The sequence below is a fragment of the Solanum lycopersicum genome, chromosome 3 (assembly GCF_036512215.1).
Source record: "Solanum lycopersicum chromosome 3, SLM_r2.1".
NCBI classification, from domain to species: Eukaryota; Viridiplantae; Streptophyta; class Magnoliopsida; order Solanales; family Solanaceae; genus Solanum; species Solanum lycopersicum.
The window spans coordinates 63,628,850-63,654,521 of NC_090802.1; the positions used below are offsets into that span (position 1 = coordinate 63,628,850).

Consider the following 25,672-nt stretch of genomic DNA (forward strand, 5'->3'; position numbering starts at 1 on the left):
CCGACCGATACACACCCCTAGTGAAACTCATCACAACTTCAATAGAGACAACCTTTGTGATTTTACGGTTTATTGAGATCAATAAAAGCATGTTGTAATTTGAGTGTCTGAAAAATTTAGTGAGTAATCAATTTATTCCGCTTTTTCTTTTTTTCGAACAGTGTAAAATTATAATCGTTGAACTGCGGAGTGCTATTCCCTTTTATTTCAATTTATTTGACTTACTTTTCTTTTAGTTTGTTTAAAAAGTAATACTTCCTCCGTTTAAAAAAAATGACTTAGTTTGACTTGGATCGAAGTTAAGAAGAGAAAGAAGACTTTTTATTCTTGTGGTTCTAAATTAAAGTTATGTCAAATGTACTAAAATGCTCTTTAATCTTATGGTCTTAAACATACCATATGAAAAGTTAAAATTAAAGTGTAGCCAAAAGAGAAAAGAAAACTTTTTTTTTTAAACGGACTAAAAAGAAAATATGATTTTTTTTTTAAATAGAGAGAGTATTCCTTTTCCTTTTTTGACAATTCTGTAAACCGAACTCTCTACTTAATATATTTAAAATCTATGAATTATAAAGCATTTTGATACATATAACAAATCTTTTATGTAAAATCATAAAATTAATTATTATTTTTTATTTTTTAAAAATTCATGCTAAATTAAAATCAAATAAACTAACGAAATATAATAAATATATATAACTTAATAAAATTTATTAAATTTGACTTTATAGCTTTGCTTAGCTCAGGATAGGACTGGTATAGTAAGCAAAATGGTCCCACAAATCTTGGTTAATTAAGCTATTAATTAATGATAAATTTAATAATTTCAGGAGTCATACGGAATTAGTAGAGTGGCTAGTTAAGTAGGTGCTCCTACTTTACTTACATCCGCAAACTCTACAACTAACTCTGATTAATGAATCTTAATATTATTTGATACTTTTTTTTTTCGTTATTTCAAATTTAGTCCTTATATTTTTATTACTCTTGCATGTTGCATCGACATAATAATTTTACTTTAAATCGTCGTTTTGTTTTTTCCTTTTTTTTTTCTTACAGTAATTTTTTTATTCACTTTTATTTAGCAAGACCTTTAATTCTCCTTAAAAGTACTTTCTCCATTATATTTTATATGGCACTATTTTTTTTTGTCAGTCCCAGAAGAATGTCACATTTCCTTATATGGTAAATATTTAAAGGTATAATTTTTCTTTTACCCTTATTGGTCCCATTTGATTTTTTAATCATTTATGAGGAGAGAAAAATAAATTACATTTTTTTTGAAGGACAACTTGATAAATATTTCAAACTTTTTATTATTTCTTAAATTTTGTGCGTGATCAAATATTGGCACATAAAATAAGACAGAGGAGTAATAAAGTCACTAGAATTGTGTTTATACTATTCATAAAGTCATCATATAAATTTTCTAAAAAGATAGAAACAAGTTTTTTTTTTTTTATAAATCAAGTGGTAGATGTAGATGTTCATGCATTAATAAGAAACATATTTCTAATTTAATTTCATTTCAGAAGTATAATTTCTTTGTCTCATATTAGTTGATTATTCTATTAAAAATAATTGTTTCATATTATTTGTTCATTTTACTAAATCAAAAAAATATTTAATTAATTTTTTTCCATATATTACCCTTATAATGATTTTTTTAACGTTTATTCAACTTCAAAAATCACGATTAATTGTTGTTAACGTCTATTAAACAACAAAAAAAATAATGGAAAAATAACTTAAATACACAACTATAATTTTTATATTCTCCAATTTTCCCTACTTTTTTTAAATATTACATAATTCCCTTTTTTTTTTATTTTAGTGTAAGTTTTTAGATACATTACATTCTCTCTCTTATAATACACATTTACCCATTTTAATGCCTATTTTTTCTCCATTAAAACACTCAACCTCTTAAATCATTTTTTGAATTTTAAATTTTATCCATTTAAACACTCAACCTTTTAATCAACTTTTTGATTTTGAATTTTTTAATTTAATTAATTTTAATTAAAAGACTAAATTTTGAAATTTTGAATTTCAAAATTCAAAAAATTTGAAATTTAAAAAAGTAAAAATATCAGGAAGCAGGACAACTTCCATTAACTTCTACCGTCTTCTTCTTACTCCATCAAGTTTCAGTTCTTTTTTTTCCTTAATCATCTTCATTCATCTTAACCCATTACATTTTTTTCTTTTCTTCTTTTTATTCTTAATCTGTCATCGTCTATTTCTTCCTAATCTGTAATAGTTTGAACCCAGCATCTATTTTATTATTAATTCATCATCAATTCGTATATTCTTCTCTTTTTTGTTTTTGTTAATTGTTCTATTACATCATAGTAATGGATCCGTTAATTAATAGAAGGATATATGATTCCGACGATGAAAATTGGAAAGAAAATAGGAAAAAGTCTTTGCATGATCCTATGAATCTTCAGAAGGATTCAAACAAAGACTCTGGCGAAACATCAAAATCAAAGGTTGTCAAAATACAACAAAAAAGGAAAAAAGAAGCAGCAAACATTGTTGTTAGACCTACATTGTCTAGGGTTAGTATTTTGGCAAAACCAAATGATACATATATACCAAACACACACTAAAAATAACTGATACATTGGCTAAACCGTATGTTCATGTACAATATGTTACTCTATAATCCTTAAATTTTACATGATATTTAGGTAAATTAAATAGCATATTCATATGAATTGGTATTATTTTTTAAAAGTTATTTACTGTATATTTCAAGAAAAGCATAACAAAAAAAGCATTACACAAGTTAAATTATATAAATTCACATGATACATGATTTATAGTCATTGTAAAGTACACAATAACCTCAATAATATTTTTGTATTTTTTATCTAATGGAGATGTATCATTGTGCAAACCAATGATACACACTAAAAAGTACATGATACATTAGATAAACAATGTGTACCAAAAACACACAATAAAAGTACATGATACACTAGATAAACCATATGTATCATGTACATTATGTTACCTAATAATTCTTAAATTTATATATCTTACTGTAGCATAAGATTTATAAAATTTTATATTTAAAACAAATATTGACACGAGTATATTTATCAACACCAATAATAACAAAGTATTTATAATCAAAAGCACGACTTTAAATTTAATTACCACATGTTTGTAAGTTTATTTATCTAAACACAAAGTGTTCAATTTGCAGTTGTAATGAAAACTGAAATTCATTAAAATGTTTACATTATAAATTATTCTTGATATCATAGAAACATTACGACTAAATCACTTCTCTTTTGGGTAGAAAGTACAAGTTCTTCTGTTGTGCCCTTCTTGTCCACATTGTCCACAACAGTTTGTGTTCACCGAAATCAGGATAGGATGAACTTCTCCGGTGCCTGCCCTTTCTTTTAGACGTCTCTTCTTGAGTAATCAAAGACCTTATCCGAGATAACATTGAACTTTTGGACACTTGATTAGGTTCTTTGATTTTTGACACAATCTGAAATGATACAGTCGATTACATAGTCAGTTTAGCGCGCATATATGTACATAATGTAGCAAGAAGCTGTCAACGGAGACTGCACAAAAATAGAGACTTAAAAACCTTTCATATACTACCTGGCAAACTTACCGGGGAACTCTCAGTAGCAGTTGCATTATCCCCTAGATCTTCAACCACTGGAAAAAGTGAAAATAGTTAAACAGTATGCAAACATACAACTTCACCATCTAACATTTTCATCTGCATTCTTTCTTCTTCTTTTTCTTGGTCGTCCAGATGATATAATCTTTGATATTTAGGTAAATTGAATAGCATATTCAAAATAGATGATATAATCTTTGATTTTCAAATTTTGAAATTAATATTCAATTAAGTGCTGATTTAATGTTGATTAATGAACTGTTACCACAAATTAAGCTGTTTTAGTAACAACATTAACTTTACCATTTTTCTCCCCTATTTTTTCTTAACAGTTTTAAATTACTATGTATCATTTACCATGTATCACTACAGTCTAAAGTATCACGGTTCAACAAATTTAAGGGATTTTTTGTAATTAGTAAACTTGTCGGGACAGAATGTAATTATTGATTTACACTATGGAATTCCTTAAATTTATACAAAAATAATTCATAAATTTGAAAGTGAAAAGTCAATGATTAAAAATGATACAAAGAGAACAATTTCTCTCTACTAATATATATGACTTCAACACCCTTGCAAAAAAGTGTACAGATCATGGGCAATTTTAAAATAAAAAATGAGCATGGACAACTAACATTTTTAATTTTTTAAAAAAAAACAATGTCCAATATGTTAATCGTTGGAATTGCAGTATTAAAGATTTGAATCTAATCACTGGAGTTCTGAAAATCGAATCATTTTTTTTTTATATTTGACTTGATTTCATATCTAAGATTCATATATATATATTTTATTTGATTCAAATTCCAAAACATAAAAATAGAAAACAATAACAAATTATTTATTATACAATTTTTTATACAACACATTTCATTTTTCCATAAAGAAACCAATTAACATTAAATAATACCCACATTTTTTTTAATTATAACATTAGGCATGTAAATGTAATCTTGTTGACTTATTCTATCATGCTCCAGCATAGATTAAGAGTACTTGACTATTTCATCAGAGATATATTGCTATCTTTTTAGTGGTGTCCACTATTTCAATAATATGAATTCAATTTCTTAAAAAATATATTTAAGAGATTTGATGTACACACTTCTCATTCTTTTATAAAATTATCCTTTTTTCAATATTTCAAATATAATTGTTATAATATAACAAATCAACCCAAAAAAAAAGGAAAAATCAAATCCAACTATAATAGATAATAAAATTGAATAATATAAAATTAAATTGAGAAACCATACGCACCTTGAAAAAGGGTATAACTAAAAATACTGCACCTAATTTTAAACCTAAAATTAAATAAGGGTATGAAAATTAAAAAAAAGAATTAAATCTGATCGAGTAAAAGCATATTATATAAATCAAGGCAGAAAAAACGGAAAGGCTAAATCTAATCTGAATAATATATATATATATATATACCCACAAAAAAATAGATTACGATAAATAAAACAGAGAGAGAAGAAGGAAAAAAAAAGTGAAGACAAGCAGAAAGTAGCTAAACACACAAAAGAGGGCCAGCGCCAGGGCCTGCTGTCACTGTTTATAAACAGAAACGGCAGCACCATTTCCTCCGCCGGTATTTCGTATATATTTCTCCATTTTTATTGGAGAACAGAAAAAATTCAAATTAACATTGATATTGTTTTCTTCAAAAATTTAATTTGATGGCGAAAACATCAAAATCGAATACAACTTCAACTTCATCTTCATCTTCTAGCAACAAATGTGATAGTAAAGCGAAACGTAGCAACAAAATTGATGGCAATGCTATTGGCAAAGTGAAACGAACACGGAAGAGCGTTCCTAGAGATTGTCCTCCTCAACGTAGCTCAATTTACAGAGGAGTAACTCGGTATTTTTTTTTTCTTTCAACTATTAATTTTTTTGTGTTCTTCTTTAATGGAGGGTTAGTTGATTTCAGAGTAATAATTTATAGGCACCGATGGACCGGCCGATATGAAGCTCATCTTTGGGATAAAAATTGCTGGAATGAAACACAGAACAAAAAAGGAAGACAAGGTTCGTAATTAATTTTTTTTGTTTAGTGATTAGTTTCAGTTAATATTAGATATGATGTTGTTGAACTACATTACTGATTGAAATTTTATACTGGTTTCGCCGGCGCAAATCATGCTTATAACAAAATCCGATTAAAAATGCAGTTTATTTGGGTAAGTTTATATCTTTATCGATTTAATTTATTTTTTTCCCCATATTTTATTACTCCATAAGCATTTCATTTTCAATTATTTGGCTCACCAATTTATTAATAAACATAATATTGCCATTGGTAAAATGAAATTTTATCCATAGAACTGAGATTTTTTTTATTTTTTTTTTGCAGGAGCCTATGATGATGAAGAAGCAGCTGCACATGCATATGACTTAGCTGCGTTAAAGTATTGGGGTCAAGACACCATGCTTAATTTCCCTGTAATTTTGATTCGGACTTATTTATTATTATATATTAACTTGAGATCATTTTAAATATTTATAAATTTTAAATTTTAAATTCGTTAATATAGATTATGACGTACGAAAATGAGCTAAAGGAAATGGAAGGTCAATCAAAAGAAGAATATATTGGTTCTTTGAGAAGGTACATGTATGATTAATTCTCATCTTCATATTTTTACTTCATTAAATTTTTGTAAATATTACTTTTTATCATATATTTGCAGAAAAAGTAGTGGGTTTTCAAGAGGTGTATCAAAATATAGAGGCGTAGCAAGGTAATTAACTCTCTCATTTTCATTTTAAAAAATGTGATTAGTACAAAATATTAAATTAGTGGAGGATTAAGCTTAAGAGTATCCTCGAGAAATGTTTGACCGTAACACTTACCGCAAAAATGTTGGTGATCTAACAATGTTGCTCTTTATTAAAGGGACAACTAGTCCAAATAAACCCCTGGTCCACTCCCTCCAAAAAAAATTATATTTGGAATGCATTAATGAGCTATTAATTGTTCGTACATTTTTATTTGTTCATTTTGTATTTTATACAATAAAACGTTACTTTTTGGTTATTCATACTTTTGAGACACAGGTGTTTTTGTCGTTTAAAAAACAAGAGCATATATATCCTTTATATTAACGGAATCTTATTCATCGACTCGACATCGAATCAATAGATAAGATTGTGTCACGTGTCCCTATTTAATCTTCCGTTAGTGTGAAGGGGCATATACGCTCTAGCTTTGGATGGACAGGGACACCAATGTCTCAAAAGTATGACGGAAATTATCTGCATACGATTTACGATAGTTTAGGGATATATTTATTCTTTTTTTTTTCCTGTTAAAATAATGAATAAGTAAAAGAGAATCGAGACAAGTAGTATTTAAAAGTTATAAATAAGATGCCCATCACTGCTGCTCAACTTTGAGCTGTTTATGAGTCTTCATCTATTCCCATCCTTGATGCTACTACTATGCCATCTAACTATGTCGTATATTCTTGATATTGACATTGAACTCCTCTTTATTAAATGCTTCCAGTTTCTTATATTCATGCATTTGTCCCGTTCTTCGAGATTTATATCTAATGTCGTAACAATGGTGTTTAAAGTTAGTTTGTTTTTCACTTTGTATATTTGCTATCTTTTAACGTCATGTTTTGTAAGTAACTTTTATCATGGTTCTTAGATTTTAGTCGTCATTGAGTTTAAAATTGATAATATACATATTTTTATATAAATATAAAATTTAAACTAAAGTCACTAATTTAAATTCACCCTGCTTAAATATATTAGGAATCACCTAATTTTTTTTATTTCCGGACTTATCATTATTTACTATGGATTTATAGACACCACCACAATGGAAGATGGGAGGCTCGAATTGGAAGGGTATTTGGCAATAAATATCTCTACCTTGGAACATATGGTACGTATGAGATTACTCATATTACTAGTTACTAACACGTCTTTTTAGTTGAAAATTTGTAGTTCTAAAATATTCATCCAACCCCCTCTTCATAATTAATTTGGTGGAAAAATTAAAAAAAAAAGTAACAAAATTAGAAAATTAATTTATTAGTCTTTCATCCTAAATTGATGTTTCAGATAGGACAGGCAGACAAAGTTTAATTAAGTTTGCCAAGTTGAGATTAATGCTAAGTATATTTTGGTCGCTTACCTAAAAGAACCTCACAAAAAAAACATCATTTTCAAAAGCATTGTCCCTAAATCAATCCAAGTGTTGTCATATTTATTCTTAAATGCACTTAAAAAATACTCTTTTTTTCGTTTTAATTTGTTTAAAAAAAGTAATCATTTCTTTTTTTTAATAACTTTATTCATTTTAATTTTTTGCGTGATATATTTATAATTATAAAATTGTAAGATATTTTTTTATTAATCAAATAAATTAAGACAAAAAAAAATAGTATGACTGTTTAACATGTAATTGATTGTTGCCACATGTCACTATGTGTGCAGTGTAGGGCATGCACTTCTTTGTCAATATTCATATTGAATATTGTTGAGTTTAGTTGCACATTGAGTGCCTATTTAGCATTACTATAGCCATGAAAATCATTGGCATATCAACATAAACTTAATCAGTTAGGAGTTTGGGGGAGTTTTAATTTTTTTTATTATTGTATTATCAATCAATAATATTAAAAGTTAACAAGTTAATATGAATGTGCATTTACTTGTTTTATATAAAATTTATATAATAATTATTTAATTCGTCTGAACCCACTAATTTTATCTAGCTCCATCGAACACGTGGAAGCAGAAAAAGAAGTCAAATAGGTGAGGCAAAACAGCTAAGAAGTTAAATTAGGAAAAATTAAATCTAGTTGGTGGTTGGGTATATATAGATCACCAACTTTCAACTGCTAGGTCTGCTATTTAAGATTTCACAACCCATGCCCCATCTCTTCCTTTTTCAACATCTCACCCAATTTGTCATGCAAATTAGTTTCTTCAATTTATTACATATATTATAATCCCATCATTTCCCAAAATACCCCTCAACATCTCTTGTTTTTTCTTCTTCTTCTGTATTGTCTGTCCTAATTTATGTAGTCAACTAAAAGTAAGCATTGAAGTCACTTTGATAAAAAATAATTTGATAAACATAGTGTTGTATTCCAGTCAAATAATGTCACACATGTATATTGAAATAGAAATAGTATATAAAATCACATGTTGGATCTCGAAAAGAGATTCATCTAAGTCTTCATCATTAAAAAAAATTAAAAGTATTTATAAATTTAAATATCTTACAAAATTAGATGTATAGGTGTTTTATTTTTTATTTTTTTTTTAAAAATCACATGTAGCTACTCAAGAGGAAGCAGCAACAGCATATGATATGGCAGCTATTGAATACCGTGGACTTAACGCCGTTACAAATTTTGACCTTAGCCGTTACATTAAATGGCTACGTCCTTCTGACCAAACAAATAATGATAATACCATTATTAACCCTGAACCAAATCCTAACCCTAACCCTAATGACATTCATCTCATGCCCAACACCAAAGACGATACAAATTTTACCCAACAACAACAACAAATCTCCGGCTGCGATGTAACAGTCGCGGCTCTGCCACATCCAGGTGGCGGAGCCGCGACTTCATCAGCAGCACTAGAGCTCTTGCTGCAGTCTACAAAGTTGAAGGAAATGCTGGAAAGAAGATCGGAGGTAATTGAATGCCCGGAAACTCCACCGGAGCCAGACAGACCACGGAGGAGTTTCCCGGATGATATACAAACCTATTTTGATTGCCAAGAACCAAGTAGCTTCATTGAGGAGCATGATATTATTTTTGGTGACTTGGATTCTTTAACATTGCCAATGTTTCAGTGTGAGCTTATTAATTAATAACTATAGAAGAATATCTGTGAATAGAACTATTCTTAAGTTAAGGAGAGTATAATTTGGTGAGGCAGCCAAAACCAAAAAAAGGAATGTGAGTTATATTATTATTTAAAAGTATTTTATTATTATTATTATTATTTCTCAATATTGTATTTATTTATGTAGATAGAGAAATTGATAAACATTCTTTGGTATGTTATTATGAGTTCTACAGTAATAATACAAAGACTGTTACCTTTACATGTTATGTGGTAGGGGTTTATATCTTTCTCTTAATTATCGAATGGTGAAATTCACATGTTTATGAAACACAAACAATTTCGAAATAGTCATACGTTTACAATACACAATCTAAGTTCGTACTCGTTACAGATAATCGTTCGTTCACAACATTCATAGGAAATTCTAATGCTGTATTATTCATTAAATAGAACATGTCTAAATTGCTTGTACAAAATAATTGAAATAAGTGACTTTGTTGTTCACAACAAAAGGAGCCGGAGATTCCCCGTTTACAGTGTGCAACACAACTTCGAATCAATAGAAGCCAAACATATGCAAAACGCTTGATAACCTGTCAAAGGGTACCTGTTTTCAACACGAAAATTCAACTTGTTAATGTTACTTGATCGAATTGCTCTGCTCATCGGGATAAAACATATATATCTAGCTGTCGAATCATCTAAACAATTCTGCTCGAGTTAGTACGAAAAACCACGATATATATATATATACCTGTAGTCCATCACATACTTAGCTTTCCCCACTCTACCAAGTTGTAGAATTGTTTGCCTTCCATTTTTCTATTAACAAATAATAACAAGCATAAAAACAGGACGATCGAATAGGATCAAGGTTCATTTGTCTGGATAAATTTTGGTTGTTGTAGTGAAAATGTTGTTACAGGATGAGTGTTTAATGTACATACCTCCATAGTCAGCTGAAAATTCTTAACTGACCTCTGGATTCGGAGTCCTGCCCTTCCTCTATCTCTAAAATCTAACTCATACTGTCTTGAGACCTTATTGTAATGAGGAATCTTTGAAAACAACTGATTCACTTTGTCCATATGCTCCTCCCAGTCCGCGGGTAGTCCATTGATGTGCTATATCCAGAGCAGAAAACTCAGCTCACTAATGAACATAACTTATGATTTTTTAAGTGCACTGTTATAGTTTCTGCAACAGTCCTCACCTGAGCTGTACATTTTAACTGCATGGACTGGTGTTTTGGAATGTATGCTTTTATCCTTCTGTAGCTTCCAGTCCACGTCGCGATTGTAGGCATGAATCTGTAGACAATATACGTTTATTACTATGGTCTAAAGAGCCATCTTTCGGATGAGAATCAGTGAGACAAAAGCTTACGTTACAGCACCCAGCAATTTTGATTGTTTGGTTGTGGAATTAGGACGGCCCTGAAATAAATCGGTTATGCAGAAGCAAGAGTTAGTTAGAATAGCACAATCTCACAGGAAGGATGCTATTTAACCATATGCGTGTCGAAAGAAAATGTACCTGATCCCATATTTGGTATTTTGATCCCAGAAGATTAGCTGTTACATGTCCAATCAAACTGTCATCAGATTTTCCCCATAATCCCTTTGTATTTTGAGCAACTACAAACTCAGATTTCCCATTACGCCTTCTATGATGGGCTATGGCAAGTTTCCGATTCTGACGCCCCTGCCCCTCCTTCAGTTTAATTAAGACACAAAAATAGATATCAGTACGTGTGTCAATGTTCTGCAATAGCATAACTCTCAACAAACCGCAGCTCCCTCCCCCTGAATCAAAGAATATTTATTTGCAGAAACCAAAAGGTGAACCAGAAAGTGACGATAGACAAGGATGTTCACTAATTATCGCGCTAAGGATAAAACTGGCATCTGCAAGAGTTTTGAGGGTACAATGTTAACTGTCTACTAATTCAACACACAGTGTGTCTGAGGAAATTTTGGTTGACAAGATTTCAAAAAGAAATTCCAAGTTACAAAGAGAAAAAAATCTACCAAAAGATAAAATTCCTCATGAAATATGGACCAGCTTTGATAAGTGGGACAAAGAGACTTGTCTTCGATCAAAAGAAGGATAAGATGTACACTGAATATGGATGGTGTTGATTCCTTTGATTTATTGTTCATAAGAGTTAACAAACAATTGTTTGACAAATCCATAAAGAAGCAGTACAAATCACAAATGTCGGAACAATGAATTACAACCAGCTTGGCATTATAAGAATTTTCAAGAAGATGATAAGAAAAACATTGTCAAAATAAGTAGTACTTTAAAAGATGTAAGTTCACAATAAGAATTTTCACGTCAAGCAAAATCCATGGGACGCCATAAGCAAAGAGTTTCTTGCTTCAAATGACTTGTAGAAAGCTCAAGTTTTGCCTGATTCTCAGGGATGCAAGGAGCAGTATCATCTATTAAGTACCAAGTGACTTCTGTATTCTTAGGATCTCAGTTAACATCATCAATTCTGTGACAAATGACTAGATACCTTCATGAACTTCAGAAGCTATATTTGACATCACATGTCTATTTGCTATGACATACATTACTTGGTGCTAATTTATACTATAGTTCTTAAGTAAATCTTTTATAGAAATTATACAGTATGATGATATAAACATCTATATTGTTTCATAAGATTCATATTTCTCTTGACACAAGTCTTTTCTGGTCACTAATTGTCTTCTTCTAGGTAAATGGTAGTGAAAAGTGTCTCTCATTGATTTTTTCTGTATTCAGCCTTTTAAACTAAAGGAACTACCTCTTCATTACTACGAATTTATCATGAACAAATAACTACGAACAGGGGGAGCTAGTAGCCGATGTATGGGTTCAGCTGAACCTATAAGTTCTAAGAAATCAGCATTCAGTTACTAACACCTGACATCGCTATCCTAGTATTCAGAACCTATAAAGTTCGAATCTTTGGCTTCGTAATCTTACTCAACCAAAGCATTGAACAGCAGAAAATGCTTATTGCCTACTGGTTTTCAACAAGCTTAATAGGAAGCCTTACATTTGTATAAAGTGAGTAAAAACTCCCTCCATCCCTGCTTTCTTGAGATGCTTCTTTCACTATCACACAAGTACATCGTCCAATGTCTATAGGCAAAGGCCTATACAACAATGACCTGAAAATAGAATAAAAAATACTACTGTCATCAATAATCATGATCAAAGAACTGATTTTTATCTCTAAATCAAAGACATTTACAGACCTATTAGGAAGTGTAGACCAAGAAGAAGCTGGAGCAGCTTCAGAATCCGAATAATCCCAAATATTAGCAGAATTCGGGGTCTCAGTATCATCCGCATGCTCCCAAATTTTCAACCCAATTTTAGAATCAGGTTCATTTTTTTGTATACATAGCTGAAGTGAAGATGGCCTCAGAACAGAGTCTTTCACATCAGCCCCAACCCTCGTAAACTCATTATTCACAACCTTACTAGTCCAATCATATTCTTTATCACAAAGATTGGATTTTTCAGGTTTATGTGGTGCAGAATTTTCTTTATTATCAGATATAACAAGTTGGTTCTGAAGCAAATGAACACCCAATGCTTCACCAACCGTACTGCTGCTCCGGTTTTGTCCGAGCTCATTTAAAGGATTATCATAAAGGGAATTATAAGAAGTCGAAGAACGAAGAGGGTTTGTAGTTTTCTTGAAACTAGACATTTTTGAACACCCAATTTGGGTGAAAAGAACAGAACAACAGGTTATATAAATAGGATTTTTTTTTTTTTTTGATTTCTTGTTTGTTGGGGTGGGGCACTTTATTTTTTGCTTTAAAGAAAGAGCAGGGGTAGTGGTTAGATATATGCTTTATCTTGTGTTTGCAGCCAATAAGACCATTGATGGTAACAAACAGAAATTTGAATTTGAAAATTTTTTACTCATTGGGGCTTTCAAAATGTTGGATTTTGGTAATATTTAAGATTGAAATTCTCCAACGGTAAAATAAGGAACTTGATTGGGTCAATACTATATACCATGTGTTTTTTCTCCTTAATCGACGGCGGGTTTGTGGGGCCCGTCGCCGGAGTTTTGTCGGCTGATGATTTGGACAGTGGCGCGAAGTAGGTTTGAATATATATACACTGCCGTACGGTTTGTCTGAAACAAAATTTATGAAGCAAATAAACTCTGCAGATCCTTGTAAATATAGCAATTATATTCCTTTCCTACCTTTTAAGAATTTTTTGGTAAGGTAATTTAATGAATTTATTGATAAAAATCAAGGAATTTGTATTAAAATTTAAAAAAATGCAATAATTTTGAATATTTTACTCCGCATTTAAAAAAGAATGATATAATTTCTTATTAATCTATTTTTTGGGGAAAAAAAAATCAATTTTAAATTCAGAAAGAATTTTGATTTTGGCAAACTTTTTAGACATAATACATAATCATGATACTTAATTTGACGTCAGTAGATATCTACGACCTTTAATTTTGGATGTGCACAAGTAGACACTTAAAACTTGTATAAAATTAAGCAAATAGACATATTTATCCTACATGACACTCTACATGGAAATTTTGCATCATACGTGGCATCCTACATGTATTATGCCATGTAGGATACATGTGTTTACTTATTCAATTTTATACAAGTTTAACTGTGTACTTATGTATACTCAAAATTGAAGAGTATGATTATCCGTTAAACCCAAATTAAAGATCATATTTATGTATAATGTCAACTTTTTATAACTAACACAAATAATCAAATATTGTGTCATTTTATGATCATAAATTTCAAAACTATAACCACAACAAATGAGATGTTATATTTAAGATCATAAAGAATTTAACTTTTCTTTCTTTCTTAAACTACTATTCTAATCAAATTAGGGTTATATAAACTGAAATAATGGAAGTAATTTTATGGAGTGGCTTATTTATACAATTCTATTTAATATGTAACCAACTTTTTTTCGTTTTTCATATCTATCTACTTCGTAATAACTTTAGACATAAGGTTTTTGAAATTCAAATAAAAATCTAAAGTTTTATATGAGAAAGTTAAAGTATTTTTTCGTGTAATTTAAATAAAAAAGGGAAATTTCTTATATGGCAAACGGATGTTATGAAATTACATTTCATGGGTATAGTTTACATAATTACATTCCATGGGTATAGTTTAGTTTGTTAGGTGACTCTAAATTTGTATAAAACGTTTTTTTTAATTAAATTTATACAAAAAAAAATTCAATAAATGGTAACAGTAGCACAAAAGATGCTAACAATAAATTTACATAATCCCATGATTTAAGCAAAACATTTAAAATCAAATATTTTCCCCAAAAAGAATTCTAAAGCTATAAAAAGACAATACCAGTTCAAAATTAAATATTTTTCTAATTTTTTTTAGATAAATCTGTGTGTTATTCCATGGATATAGTTTAGTTTGTTAGGTGACTCTAAATTTGTATAAAACGTTTTTTTAATTAAATTTATACAAAAAAAAATTCAATAAATGGTAACAGTAGCACAAAAGATGCTAACAATAAATTTACATAATCCCATGATTTAAGCAAAACATTTAAAATCAAATATTTCCCCCAAAAAAGAATTCTAAAGCTATAGAAAGACAATACCAGTTCAAAATTAAATATTTTTCTAATTTTTTTTAGATAAATCTATGAAACACACACAAAAAAATATATTTATATATAAATTGATTATATTGTATATGTTTGCGAAATTGTATATAATTTTTATATAATATTTGTGTGAAATTGATTTTGTGTTTTAAACAGTATATGACCATCATATATTCTTTTAATTTTTTTGGGTAATTTTTTTGTATACAATATTTTATTATGTTCCTATTTTTTCTTTTTTGTATAATTCTGAAAATTTGTATAATGTACAATAATCTTGGTATATATATTATAGTTATATATGCATCTGTGATTTCATGTTTTTTTTTTTTTTTTTAAAGTATTACTGATTAACTGATTGTATATTATATTCATTTGTTCATTGTATATATAGTAAGCTTGAAATATGTTTCTATATTTGAGAGTGTAACGTTTATATATACAATATTTTATTATGTTCATAATTTTTTGTATATATCGACGAATTTGTATAATGTATTATAATATTAAAGAGTGATTTACAAATTTCTTTATACAAAATTAAATAATTGTGTACAAATAGATATTAGCTCATAAGACTTTGTATATGTTATCTTAATATACACCCACTATATCTAACTTTAGTAATTGGTATACAACTAATAGAATATACAATTAAGAACTGTTTCATAATACTTTGTATATATTAACTTAATATATAAATCACTATATACATAACTTTGTAATTTGTATATAAATTATACTACCTGATATTCCCGATATTCTTCAGATTTGTCCAGTTCTGATGAGGCAGATTCAATTGAATGACTTTATGAATTGCCATTGGGTCATTTTTTTTTCATGGATCTCAATTCTTCAATAGATTGTTCAACTTAAACTTGTTTATGTTTTGCCATAGACCCTACATTAACCCAGAATCATGAGTTAACCCAATTGAAACGAAGGTGGATTATCAACAACATTGACATGCAATGACATACCTCTCGTAATCCTCATACATGGACAGAAATCATCTATTCTGATTTTGAAAGATTTGTAAATTAATAAGTAATAAAGATTTTTTAAAAAAATATGAAAAAACTAACAATCATACTACATATACAATTGTTGTAGAAGGAACCAAGAAAAAAATATTGAAAGCCATGAATTTGGTAGTTACCTACGAAAAGTGGAAGAACATCGGAGGGAGAAGGTCAAAATTTTCCCAATGAAAATTCAAATCAGAAGGGAAGAGTAATTTTAGGAAAATATATGGAATGAGAATATGAGAGATAAATTTGATTTTGAATAAAATTATATAAAGATCTTTGGATGACTATTTTTATTTTGTATACAAATAGATAGTGGATCCCATTAATTATGTCAAAAAAATGAAACTATATTTACTGACCGTAAATAAATTAAACTATACCCTTATTAAGTAATTACATAGGGATGCCATGTAATTATCCATGGTTGAATTTTTGACAAATAAGTCCAGTGATAAAGTTTTATAGAAATAGTTTACCTTTATATGTTCCATCTTACTTTATGTATCTGAAATTGTTTCGAACTAGATAAATTAGTAATTTTTTTACGCGATATAAATATGACTTAAATGGTTGATCTCAAAATCGAATACAACTTCACAAGTGGCGTATACAAGTAATAACAAGTCCACACTTTACAGTTGATTTGGGCCTTCAAGGCTCTCTAAGCCTGATCACTACCAAGCCCAACAACCAGCGACCCGATTAGAATTTTCATCAAATCGGATCCCAATTTCTACGACCTAGGCCACTGTCATTGATAAAGCGATAAAATTTTGTGGATCACAAGTGAAAACGAGTGGCTCTCTTCTTGACCCATTAATAGTAAGTATCAGAAGAAACCATGGCCCCAGATTTTGCCTACCATGAAGGCAGCAGCAGCAATGGTGAACACTGTCACTCTCTCTAACTCAACATTTTGGCACAAACCAATTTCAAGAATCAACCAGAATTTTAAAATTAGAGCATCAATTTCCACCTCAGGCAACATGGTTGCTCCTGCTATCATAGTTGGAGGTGGACGTGTGGGAAGAGCTTTACAAGATTTGGGTAATGGAGATGATGTTTTGGTTAAAAGGGGTGAACCAGTTCCTATTGATTTTGTAGGTCCAATATTGGTTTGCACTAGGAATGATGATCTTGAAGCTGTTCTTGAAGCTACCCCTAAATCTCGTTGGAGCGGTATGCTGGAATTCCCATCAATTACACTCTGTTATTTACTCTTTAGAGTTAAAAAAAATGATTTTTTTTTTCTAAATTATTGCATATTTAAGACCACAACATTCAAAAATATGAACTTGGTGGGTATCCTTTCCGGCCTTAGTAAAATAGTGGGTGGCTGGGTTTGGCTCGAACTCATCACTGTTTGAAATTTTGGCAGTCATGTGTCACCACTCTTCTGTTTTCTCATGTATAGACATTATTATTTCCTTTTTGGCATGAATAGACAATGCATTAGTTTCTGTTAGTTTTTTTCCTAGAGTGTAGTTTGAGCATACTTATGTCTTAATGGATGATGTGACCCTGTAATAAATCTTGATGTAGCAGATTTGGTATTTTTCCAGAATGGGATGCTAGAGCCTTGGTTCCAAAGTAAAGGCCTTGGTGATGCAGACCAAGTTTTGGCATATTTTGCTGTATCAAAGCTTGGTGAACCCCCAACTGATGGGAAAACTGATACAAATCCAGAAGGATTGACTGCGGCTTATGGGAAATGGGCATCTGCAGTGGCTGCAAGATTGCAGAATGGAGGACTCTCTTGCAAGGTAAAGAATGAACTTTACATGGTATTATTTGCTCGTTATAATATTATAAACCATGCAGTGAAAAGTTTCAGTTTGAGCTATTGAAGGTTGGCTAGAAGATTATGTTTGATTTCATGTTTATCGTAAATAGGGATGTCTTGTCTAAGTTTAGTGTGTTATACTTTGAAGACTTCAACATACATGTCTAATATTAGCCCTCAATGTTTTTTTCCCTCCTTGATGAACTAGACTCAGTTTCCTCCGTTGGAGGCTTCGTATTCAACAGTTCTATACGAAATACTACTGATAGTATACCTCTTTCCTTATATTTTAATTTTCATAAAGATGAATAAATCGTGTGACCCAAAAAGAGACACTGTTTTGCCAATTCAAATTGAAAGGTGAGGTAAAATCATTTCAATATGCTGTTACCTTACCAACTGTAATCTTCAAAGATGGTATATCTTTTTCAATTTTTCTCGTACAAGTTTAGAAGGTCCAGGAAGTCCATTATTCATCTTTCAGAACTGCGCCTTATAGTAGCTTGCAATGGACTGGTACTAAGATCTATAATGCATTTTGCTTTTTGTGAATACCAGGTACTTGATAAGGAGCCTTTTCAGAAGCAAATGCTGGAGAAGCTTATATGGATATGTGCTTTCATGCTTGTTGGAGCTCGCCATCCTGGAGCTACAGTAGGAGCAGTTGAAAAAGAGTACCGCTCTGAGGTGAGTGATTCATCTATGAAACCCTTTGAGAAGTATCCACTTTTAATTGCCTTTTGAAAGGTTAATCAACAACCCTCACACCATAACTCCAATGAGACTACTATAAGTTTTAAATTTTTTTTTTATAAAAAAGATCACTTTTCAGCTTAGTTTCCTTCATAGGATTTTATAAACAGTAATTCTTGGACCTTCTACTAATCCATGCTGTGTCACTGTTTAGACCAACTATATGTGGTAGTTGATGGGGGCTAAATGCACTCGTGAAAGTTCTTGTTACAGTTTTACTAAATTGACTCACCCTTGTCCACGCGAAAAGGCAAAATGCTATCTAATCTGGGCGGGGTGTCAGAATCACTCATTCCTTTGCTTTCCTCTTCTTTTCCCCCCTCTTTTTTCCAAATTAACGTGGCTCTTGGTCGCACTCAAGGATACTATCACATATTAATAGGAGGAACTGAAAGTTGGATGCTTCACTTGCTATCTAAATGTTTGCAGCTAGGTCAGATGACAATGTAGATGCCAGGACGTTATTAACTAGGTTTGCTGCTTTCAGGTGTCAAAACTAATTGCTGAGCTTGCGGCTGCAGCAGCTGCAGAGAAAGGTCTTGTTTTTGAGGATGCCATGGAAGACAGGCTCTGCGCTTACTCACGAGCAGTTGCACACTTTCCAACGGCTGTCAAGGAGGTAAGAAATGTAAATTTCATAATTGACATTACATTTTCAATCCTGTGCTCTAACCATCCCATTCGTCCGATCCCTTGTATAGTTCAAATGGAGAAACGGATGGTTCTATTCACTCTCTGAGAAGGCAATTGCAGAAGGGAAACCAGATCCATGCCCATTGCATACTGCATGGCTTAAAGAACTAAAAATAGTCTAGGATAATAACCGTTATTTGATATATATTATGATTGTTGAGGTCCAAAATTTTTTTTGGAGGATGTATATGATAAGAGCTGATGTATCAATTCAATTTAATGTTAAAATCGTACTCCTATTTCATATCATAACTGCTGCTAAATTGTTTCATAAAATTATGTGTGCTATGAATAAATCAGCATATGAGCTAGACTTACACTACACCAATACTATGTTCTCTCATATTTTTATGGAACTGAAGTTCATATACAAAGATACAGAGACTACCTATACTATGTTGTCACAATCCACCACTAACAAATTTACCAGAGGATTAAACAGACAACAGAAAAAATATGAATAGAGATAAGGAGCATTCATACCCCCCTCTCCAAGAATTGACATCCACCTTCATCGTATGCAATAAACCATGATGAAATTTGGCATAGGCCCAACCAGCCTGGGTATTACTGTGGGCACTGGAGCTTTGTACACTGGTTACAGCCTCGAAAACCAAACTATAACCTCCACAGTGAGATTGAGGCAAAGTTTGCCTCTTAAAAGCTCCATGGGTGGGTACTCCGTCCATGTATTCTATCATTCTCCCAAATTTAGTGTAACAACTGCAAATGTGTATTAACATATGCTCTAGTCTCCCAGCATTTGCTGTGGATTGAAGGACCAAGAAGATCAAACGTCGCTGGCAACGAGTGATGAGCTGTTGTACCAACAATTTCGTTGAAGCACCCTTGTCTCAACCATCATAATCCAAGTCCTTTGTATTCTTTTTTATTGATTGCCTAATTAGTTTTCCTCCATCATCATACCAATCAAGATTCTCACAAGGAGCAGGGAAGATTTTGCCAATAACACGTCCTTGAACAAAAGAACATTGGAAGATACGCTTCTTCTTGTACGTAATTCCTACAGACATGTCCTGAAAAGTAATATTCTGAACAGGAATCTCAGCGCTCCCATAAATACGTGCTGGAATACGAACTCCTTGTCCACGAATACCAGTAAAGCTTATATCCTTAATAACTGGAAGAGCATTTGGATCATAGCCTTCATCAGGATGCTCATTGTAGTCGGTCTTAATTACAATGCCCACACGAACATTCTGTAGGGTCAGGTTGCGGTAGATAACATGTCGGATATGACCACCCCTGCCAGGGCTAGTTTTGATTCTTATTCCTCTTTTTGAGTTCCATATAAGGAGATTCTCCACTATTATATTTGACACTCCACCAGACATTTCACTCCCAATTGATACTCCAGCACTGTTGATAATGAGCAAGTCAGTCGACTTTATAAACTAAAAAAGACAGCACACACTCAAACGAACACTTGTCTCCAGCAATTAAATTGAGAAAACTAAGAAAGAATTGCAACCTTAAGTTAATGAAGACAAAGTTGTACATAATTTATTGAAGTGTGGATTATGCATCTTTTTATGCGGGCAGATCTAGGGAGGTAATACAAACATGTAATTGGAAAAGAAAATGTATGTACTTGACATAATTTAATATGATATGGAAACAATTATTACCTAATCATTGAGCGCACTATGAGGTTACGGATAGTGATATTGGAAGACGGACGGGAATATGCAATTCCATACTGATCCCAGCCACTCTTGATTGCGACTCCATCATCCCCGACACTTATATAACTATCTTCTATCACCATATCCACGCATGAATCTGCCAACATAAGATCCATCCGCTCAATATTTTTGTATTAAAAATATCAAGTGATCCAGTTCACAACCCCAAATCTCTCGTTCTTATGGACTTAGGATTCTGTATCTAGAGTGAGACGATATATTACTTAACCCATTTGATTGTTATTGTGGTGGTGGTAGTCAATGAAACATTTTTGTGGAAAGTCAACAGGTGAGGGTAAAATCTGCTGGTACATTCACATAAATCATGACCTAGGTATGTTGAGACACTTTCCCCAAATGCATTACATATAGAAGGAACTTAAGCTGTGGATAAGATTTATAGAGCAGATTTATGCTATTTACCGCTATTCTTGATATTGCACGAGTGAATTTGTTGAGGACAAATCGATTTCTATAGAGCATCTATAAACATTTAAAGTACTCCTATACAGCACTTCCTGTAGAACTCTTAACAACTATTCTTGATATTACACGACTGAACTTTTTGAAGAAAAAGCAATTTATAGAGCATATGTAACCATTTAAAATATTCATGTACATCACTTCCTATAGAATGCCTACAGACCAGGTCATATGTGAGCATTTAGATGAGAATTGATGATATGGGGAAAAAAGGGCCAACATACAAATTACAGTTGCAACAAAAGTGATCAAGAAATGTAAGGAGAACTCACCAGGGTCTATTCCATCAGTGTTTGGGGCCTCGGTCAGTGGAGCCAGAATTGTTACATTTCTTATAACAACATTTTGGCAGTCGTAAGGGTGAAGGGTCCAGAATGGAGAATCCCGAAATGTAACATCAGAAATGTAAATGTCTCTTGACCACATGAGTTGAAGAAGTGGCCCCCTTGTGTGATTCAAAAGTTTTTTGCGGTATTTCTCCCACCATGATCGGCCTTGTCCATTAATGGTACCATTATGCCCTGTTTCACAATTGTTTATAAACAATCAAATAAAGGTTTGTACAATTCTCAATCACCTTTTAAGAATCACATTTGAATATGTACTTCACTACTTCATTTGGGGAATTTGTCGCTAACTAGCTAGAAGAGAAAACATGTGCAGAGGCAACTTGCATGTATCGGAAAACAAGACATATAACTAATTAACTCAATAACAGATGCTAAAAGCAGAGATAGACCTAAAGAACATATGGTGGAACAGCATGCCTGAAAGAGGAATGTACATACTTTTTTGGAGAAGAAGCTTTTGAGTTTTGAATCTTGTTTAACACAAGAAACACTGGAAACCTTTGACAAACTTAATAACTTAGCATGTGGTAGAAATCTTGAAGAGGAGTGGCTCCTCCTTACCAGCATTAACAGTCACACTTGGGAAATAATCAATCATATAGTGATTTATTGTAATTCATAAGAAGTGACAGAAGGTAGCACCAGTTCAAAACTGAAGGAATAATAAAATACTACTCGTACATTACTGCTTTTTTATAAGATATTACTACTTTACCTGTTATGACAACATCCTTAAGGTTTTGCCCATGGATTAAACTTCCATAACGCGGCCCGCGACGTTCTCTTCCATACCCATATGATGGCAAAGGAGGCAGTAGGGGCCAATAGTTCTCATCCTGTTGCATGCATTTAAACCTCTATAAGTTAGCAGCAGCATATGTAGCACCCTCAACCAAGCACACTTTCCTATATTTTTGTATTATAATAGATGTGATAATTGTTAGGATGTGATGAAGCAACATACTTGGAAGTTAGTTACAAAGGAAAGAAAATTATGAGCCCATTCTTAAAAGCTTCTAAAAGTAATAAATTCAAAACTATCACAAAGCAAATTAACTTTGAGACATAAATAGAAACAAGATCTCACGTTCTTAAAAGCTTCTAAAAGTAATCAATTCAAAACTATCACAAGCAAATTAACTTTGAGACATGAATAGAAACAAGATCTCACGTCTAAGTGTAAAAGTGCAATGTCAGTTGAGTTTCTGTTGCCAGACAACCATTATAGACATTTAGTATAGGAATTGCAGTAAGCAACAATAACAGATGCCAAAAAAATGCTAGTTTTATATGCATGTGCACGAAAAAGTCATGTATCTAGGAGAAAAACAAATGCAGTTACACCTGCCACAAATAGCCAGAGCTATGCCCCTATGCTAAAATAAGAAGACGGTACAAGAATGGCAATAAACTTGTTCTTGTCATTATCATAGGAATGGAAAGGGTAGGTTATTCCCGAATAACACACACATACTGAAGGGGAAATAACTATTAGGACTTGTTTTAACCACTATACTATATCTTCACATTTACTAGATTCCTCCTATTACAATTCCCCCTATCCTTGAGTTACACAATTTTTTTTTTATTTTTATTTTTGTGATTGTGGTGTCCAGGCAAGCTTTTGCACCCTTCATAACTGCTAAAACCACGGAAAGATCTCTTTGTTTACTACAATTAGTAACTAAATTTTCAATACACATACAATTAAAGGATGAATTTGAAGTTGAACACGCAATGCATCTGACTAACATAAACACGGAACGTTTTCAAACAGTTCAGCTCAAATTCTTTTTCTACACCTTCTGTGGAACTAAACGAATTCTACTTCGAATCGACTACTTACATCAATTCCAAGAATAACTGCATTTTCAGCGAGGAAGAGCGTCATGTGGCTCGTGAGGTTAAACGGCGCCGTAAGCCAATGACCAGGCTCAACATTGAGCTGACCACCACCTCGCTTCCGAATTTCCGAAATTGCCGTCTCAAATGCCTTTGTGTTTACCGTTACGCCATCGCCAACCGCTCCGAAATCGGAGAGATTGAAGACTAGAGGCCGTAGCATAGGGATAGGTCTCGTAGGTGATGCCAAACCTCGATATATCAGAAGCCGTTCAACTGCAGTCCTTTGCCAAATGACGATCAGAATAAATCCAACGATCCAGAGAATAGTAAGAAGAGTGTAATGAGACAACAGAAATGCCGGAATCAAACGCCTGTATTCAAGTTTTCGATGCTGGAGTTTGAAGGAATCCGCCATGGATTATAACAAAACTATACAAATTTGATGAAGAATTTTAGTAATAGTTCAGTGATATATGAAAATGGAAAAATGATATCAGTAGATCACAGCTTCCATTAGTAGATAGAGTGGAGAAGAAAGATCCCTTCTTTTGATTTACAGAAATAGAAAGGACAGGGAACGGTTGCCCGAAAACTGACAATTTATGGGCTTCAGCTTCCAAATTGGACGTTGATGGGCTTATCTGATTAAGTTTAGTTGGGCTCAATTAGGCTTTTGTCATCGGCAACTTTCACATATATCAAATAAAAAATAAAAATTTGTATTTGTATGCTGTAGCAAAGTTTACATAATTGCTCCTCATAACAAACATAGAAACTGTATAATTCACTATATATATACAGTTGAAGCAAATTGCATAAAACGAAGTGTATAAAATAAGAAATTTGGGCAGAGAACTATATAAAAATGTTTTGTATAAAATAAATTATATTATTATAAGTTTATAGAACGATTATATACAATTTGAATTTGTATTAAATGAGAAAGAGAGAAAGACAAAAGAAACTTGACAAAGAATATACAATTGAATCGCATTGTATAAAACGAGAAAGAGAGAAATTAGATACAATTTGAAAATTGTATAAAACGAGAAAGAGAGAAATTAGATACAATTTGAAAATTGTATAAAACGAGAAAGAGTAAAAGGCAAAAGAAACTGGGCAGGGGAGTATTTTTATTGTATAATTATAAGTGTATAGGACGAAAATATATATATTTGCATGTGTATATACAATTTTCTCACGCTTTATACAAACAAAAACGCAATTTATACATTTTGTATAAGTGAGAAAGGAGAGGGTGGCGAGCGAGATTTGGGAGAGTGGCGAGCGAGATCTGGAAGAGAGTAGAGAGGGGAACAAAAATATATGTATTTATACAATTAGAAATAATTTTTATACACTTGCGTTTGTATAAAAAGTGAGGAAACGAGCGAGAGATTGGAGGAGAGTGGCGAGCGAGATATTTGGGAGAGAGGCGCCTGACAATTTTTTGCAAACGTTTGCTATGGAGCACAATTAAATCAAACCCTAGCTACTCCATTTATTTTAGATAATTAGTTTGCTATTATATACAATTTTTCTTTTTTCATTTCGTACAGTATTTGAAGTAGACTTACTACACTTACTGCACTTAAAAGTTGAGCAAATTAATTTTTAAGTTATTGGGAAAAGGGTTTGATATACCCTTCAAATTTGTTATTTGGAGCTGATATACCTCTCGTTATGAAAGTGACTCATATATGCCCTTACCATTATATAAACGATTCACATATACCCCCGATGTTATAAAACGGCTCAAATATTATCCTTCATTTAATGGAAGTTAAAAAATTAGTTTTAAATTTATATTTATTACTTTTAATTTTTTAAAGAAATTATTTAGGTGCATATATGATTCTTCTATCAAAGTTCAAGGTGTATTTTAATTT

At 31.6% G+C, this 25,672-nt stretch overlaps 4 protein-coding genes across 4 annotated transcripts; 2 read left to right on the top strand and 2 right to left on the bottom strand.

Annotated features, from left to right (window-relative positions):
• Positions 1 to 5,107: 5,107 nt before the first annotated feature.
• Positions 5,108 to 9,752, top strand: LOC101253986 (AP2-like ethylene-responsive transcription factor At1g16060). The gene is made up of 8 exons (XM_004235835.5): positions 5,108 to 5,528; positions 5,613 to 5,695; positions 5,839 to 5,847; positions 6,021 to 6,109; positions 6,202 to 6,275; positions 6,358 to 6,408; positions 7,486 to 7,562; positions 8,971 to 9,752. Exons 1-8 carry the CDS (start codon positions 5,341 to 5,343, stop codon positions 9,513 to 9,515), a joined length of 1,116 nt encoding a protein of 371 aa, XP_004235883.2. The 5' UTR covers positions 5,108 to 5,340; the 3' UTR covers positions 9,516 to 9,752.
• A 60-nt stretch (positions 9,753 to 9,812) lies between these two features.
• LOC101253673 (tubby-like protein 8) lies at positions 9,813 to 13,677 on the bottom strand. The gene is made up of 8 exons (XM_010320391.4): positions 12,748 to 13,677; positions 12,546 to 12,660; positions 11,030 to 11,206; positions 10,880 to 10,929; positions 10,707 to 10,803; positions 10,441 to 10,617; positions 10,248 to 10,315; positions 9,813 to 10,100 (listed from the first exon to the last, which is right to left on the bottom strand). The coding sequence occupies exons 1-8, from the start codon at positions 13,206 to 13,208 to the stop codon at positions 10,025 to 10,027; spliced, it is 1,221 nt and encodes a 406-aa protein (XP_010318693.2). The 5' UTR covers positions 13,209 to 13,677; the 3' UTR covers positions 9,813 to 10,024.
• Positions 13,678 to 16,883: 3,206 nt separating this feature from the next.
• LOC101253367 (uncharacterized) lies at positions 16,884 to 19,675 on the top strand. The gene is made up of 5 exons (XM_004235833.4): positions 16,884 to 17,349; positions 17,716 to 17,933; positions 18,512 to 18,640; positions 19,194 to 19,325; positions 19,408 to 19,675. The coding sequence occupies exons 1-5, from the start codon at positions 17,034 to 17,036 to the stop codon at positions 19,519 to 19,521; spliced, it is 909 nt and encodes a 302-aa protein (XP_004235881.1). The 5' UTR covers positions 16,884 to 17,033; the 3' UTR covers positions 19,522 to 19,675.
• On the bottom strand, positions 19,615 to 24,501 carry LOC101253071 (probable polygalacturonase). The gene is made up of 5 exons (XM_004235832.5): positions 23,785 to 24,501; positions 22,654 to 22,774; positions 21,861 to 22,109; positions 21,049 to 21,202; positions 19,615 to 20,779 (listed from the first exon to the last, which is right to left on the bottom strand). Exons 1-5 carry the CDS (start codon positions 24,196 to 24,198, stop codon positions 20,254 to 20,256), a joined length of 1,464 nt encoding a protein of 487 aa, XP_004235880.1. The 5' UTR covers positions 24,199 to 24,501; the 3' UTR covers positions 19,615 to 20,253.
• Between the last annotated feature and the right edge of the window lie 1,171 nt (positions 24,502 to 25,672).

What these genes read in the sequence shown, in the direction of transcription:
- LOC101253673 (XM_010320391.4), bottom strand. Translation starts at nt 13,208, where the DNA reads ATGTCTAGTTTCAAGAAAACTACAAACCCTCTTCGTTCTTCGACTTCT. An exon ending in TTTACTCACTTTATACAAAT is followed by an intron (nt 11,207 to 12,545) that starts GTAAGGCTTCCT and finishes ATTAAACTGAAG; the next exon opens with GAGGGGCAGGGGCGTCAGAA. An exon ending in ATTTTCAGCTGACTATGGAG is followed by an intron (nt 10,316 to 10,440) that starts GTATGTACATTA and finishes ATTTGTTAATAG; the next exon opens with AAAAATGGAAGGCAAACAAT.
- LOC101253071 (XM_004235832.5), bottom strand. Translation starts at nt 24,198, where the DNA reads ATGGCGGATTCCTTCAAACTCCAGCATCGAAAACTTGAATACAGGCGT. An exon ending in CAGTTATTCTTGGAATTGAT is followed by an intron (nt 22,775 to 23,784) that starts GTAAGTAGTCGA and finishes TGCATGCAACAG; the next exon opens with GATGAGAACTATTGGCCCCT. An exon ending in ATAGTGCGCTCAATGATTAG is followed by an intron (nt 20,780 to 21,048) that starts GTAATAATTGTT and finishes CATTATCAACAG; the next exon opens with TGCTGGAGTATCAATTGGGA.
- LOC101253367 (XM_004235833.4), top strand. Translation starts at nt 17,034, where the DNA reads ATGAAGGCAGCAGCAGCAATGGTGAACACTGTCACTCTCTCTAACTCA. An exon ending in ATGGAGGACTCTCTTGCAAG is followed by an intron (nt 17,934 to 18,511) that starts GTAAAGAATGAA and finishes TGTGAATACCAG; the next exon opens with GTACTTGATAAGGAGCCTTT. An exon ending in AAAAAGAGTACCGCTCTGAG is followed by an intron (nt 18,641 to 19,193) that starts GTGAGTGATTCA and finishes TGCTGCTTTCAG; the next exon opens with GTGTCAAAACTAATTGCTGA.
- LOC101253986 (XM_004235835.5), top strand. Translation starts at nt 5,341, where the DNA reads ATGGCGAAAACATCAAAATCGAATACAACTTCAACTTCATCTTCATCT. An exon ending in TATATTGGTTCTTTGAGAAG is followed by an intron (nt 6,276 to 6,357) that starts GTACATGTATGA and finishes ATATATTTGCAG; the next exon opens with AAAAAGTAGTGGGTTTTCAA. An exon ending in AAATATAGAGGCGTAGCAAG is followed by an intron (nt 6,409 to 7,485) that starts GTAATTAACTCT and finishes ATGGATTTATAG; the next exon opens with ACACCACCACAATGGAAGAT.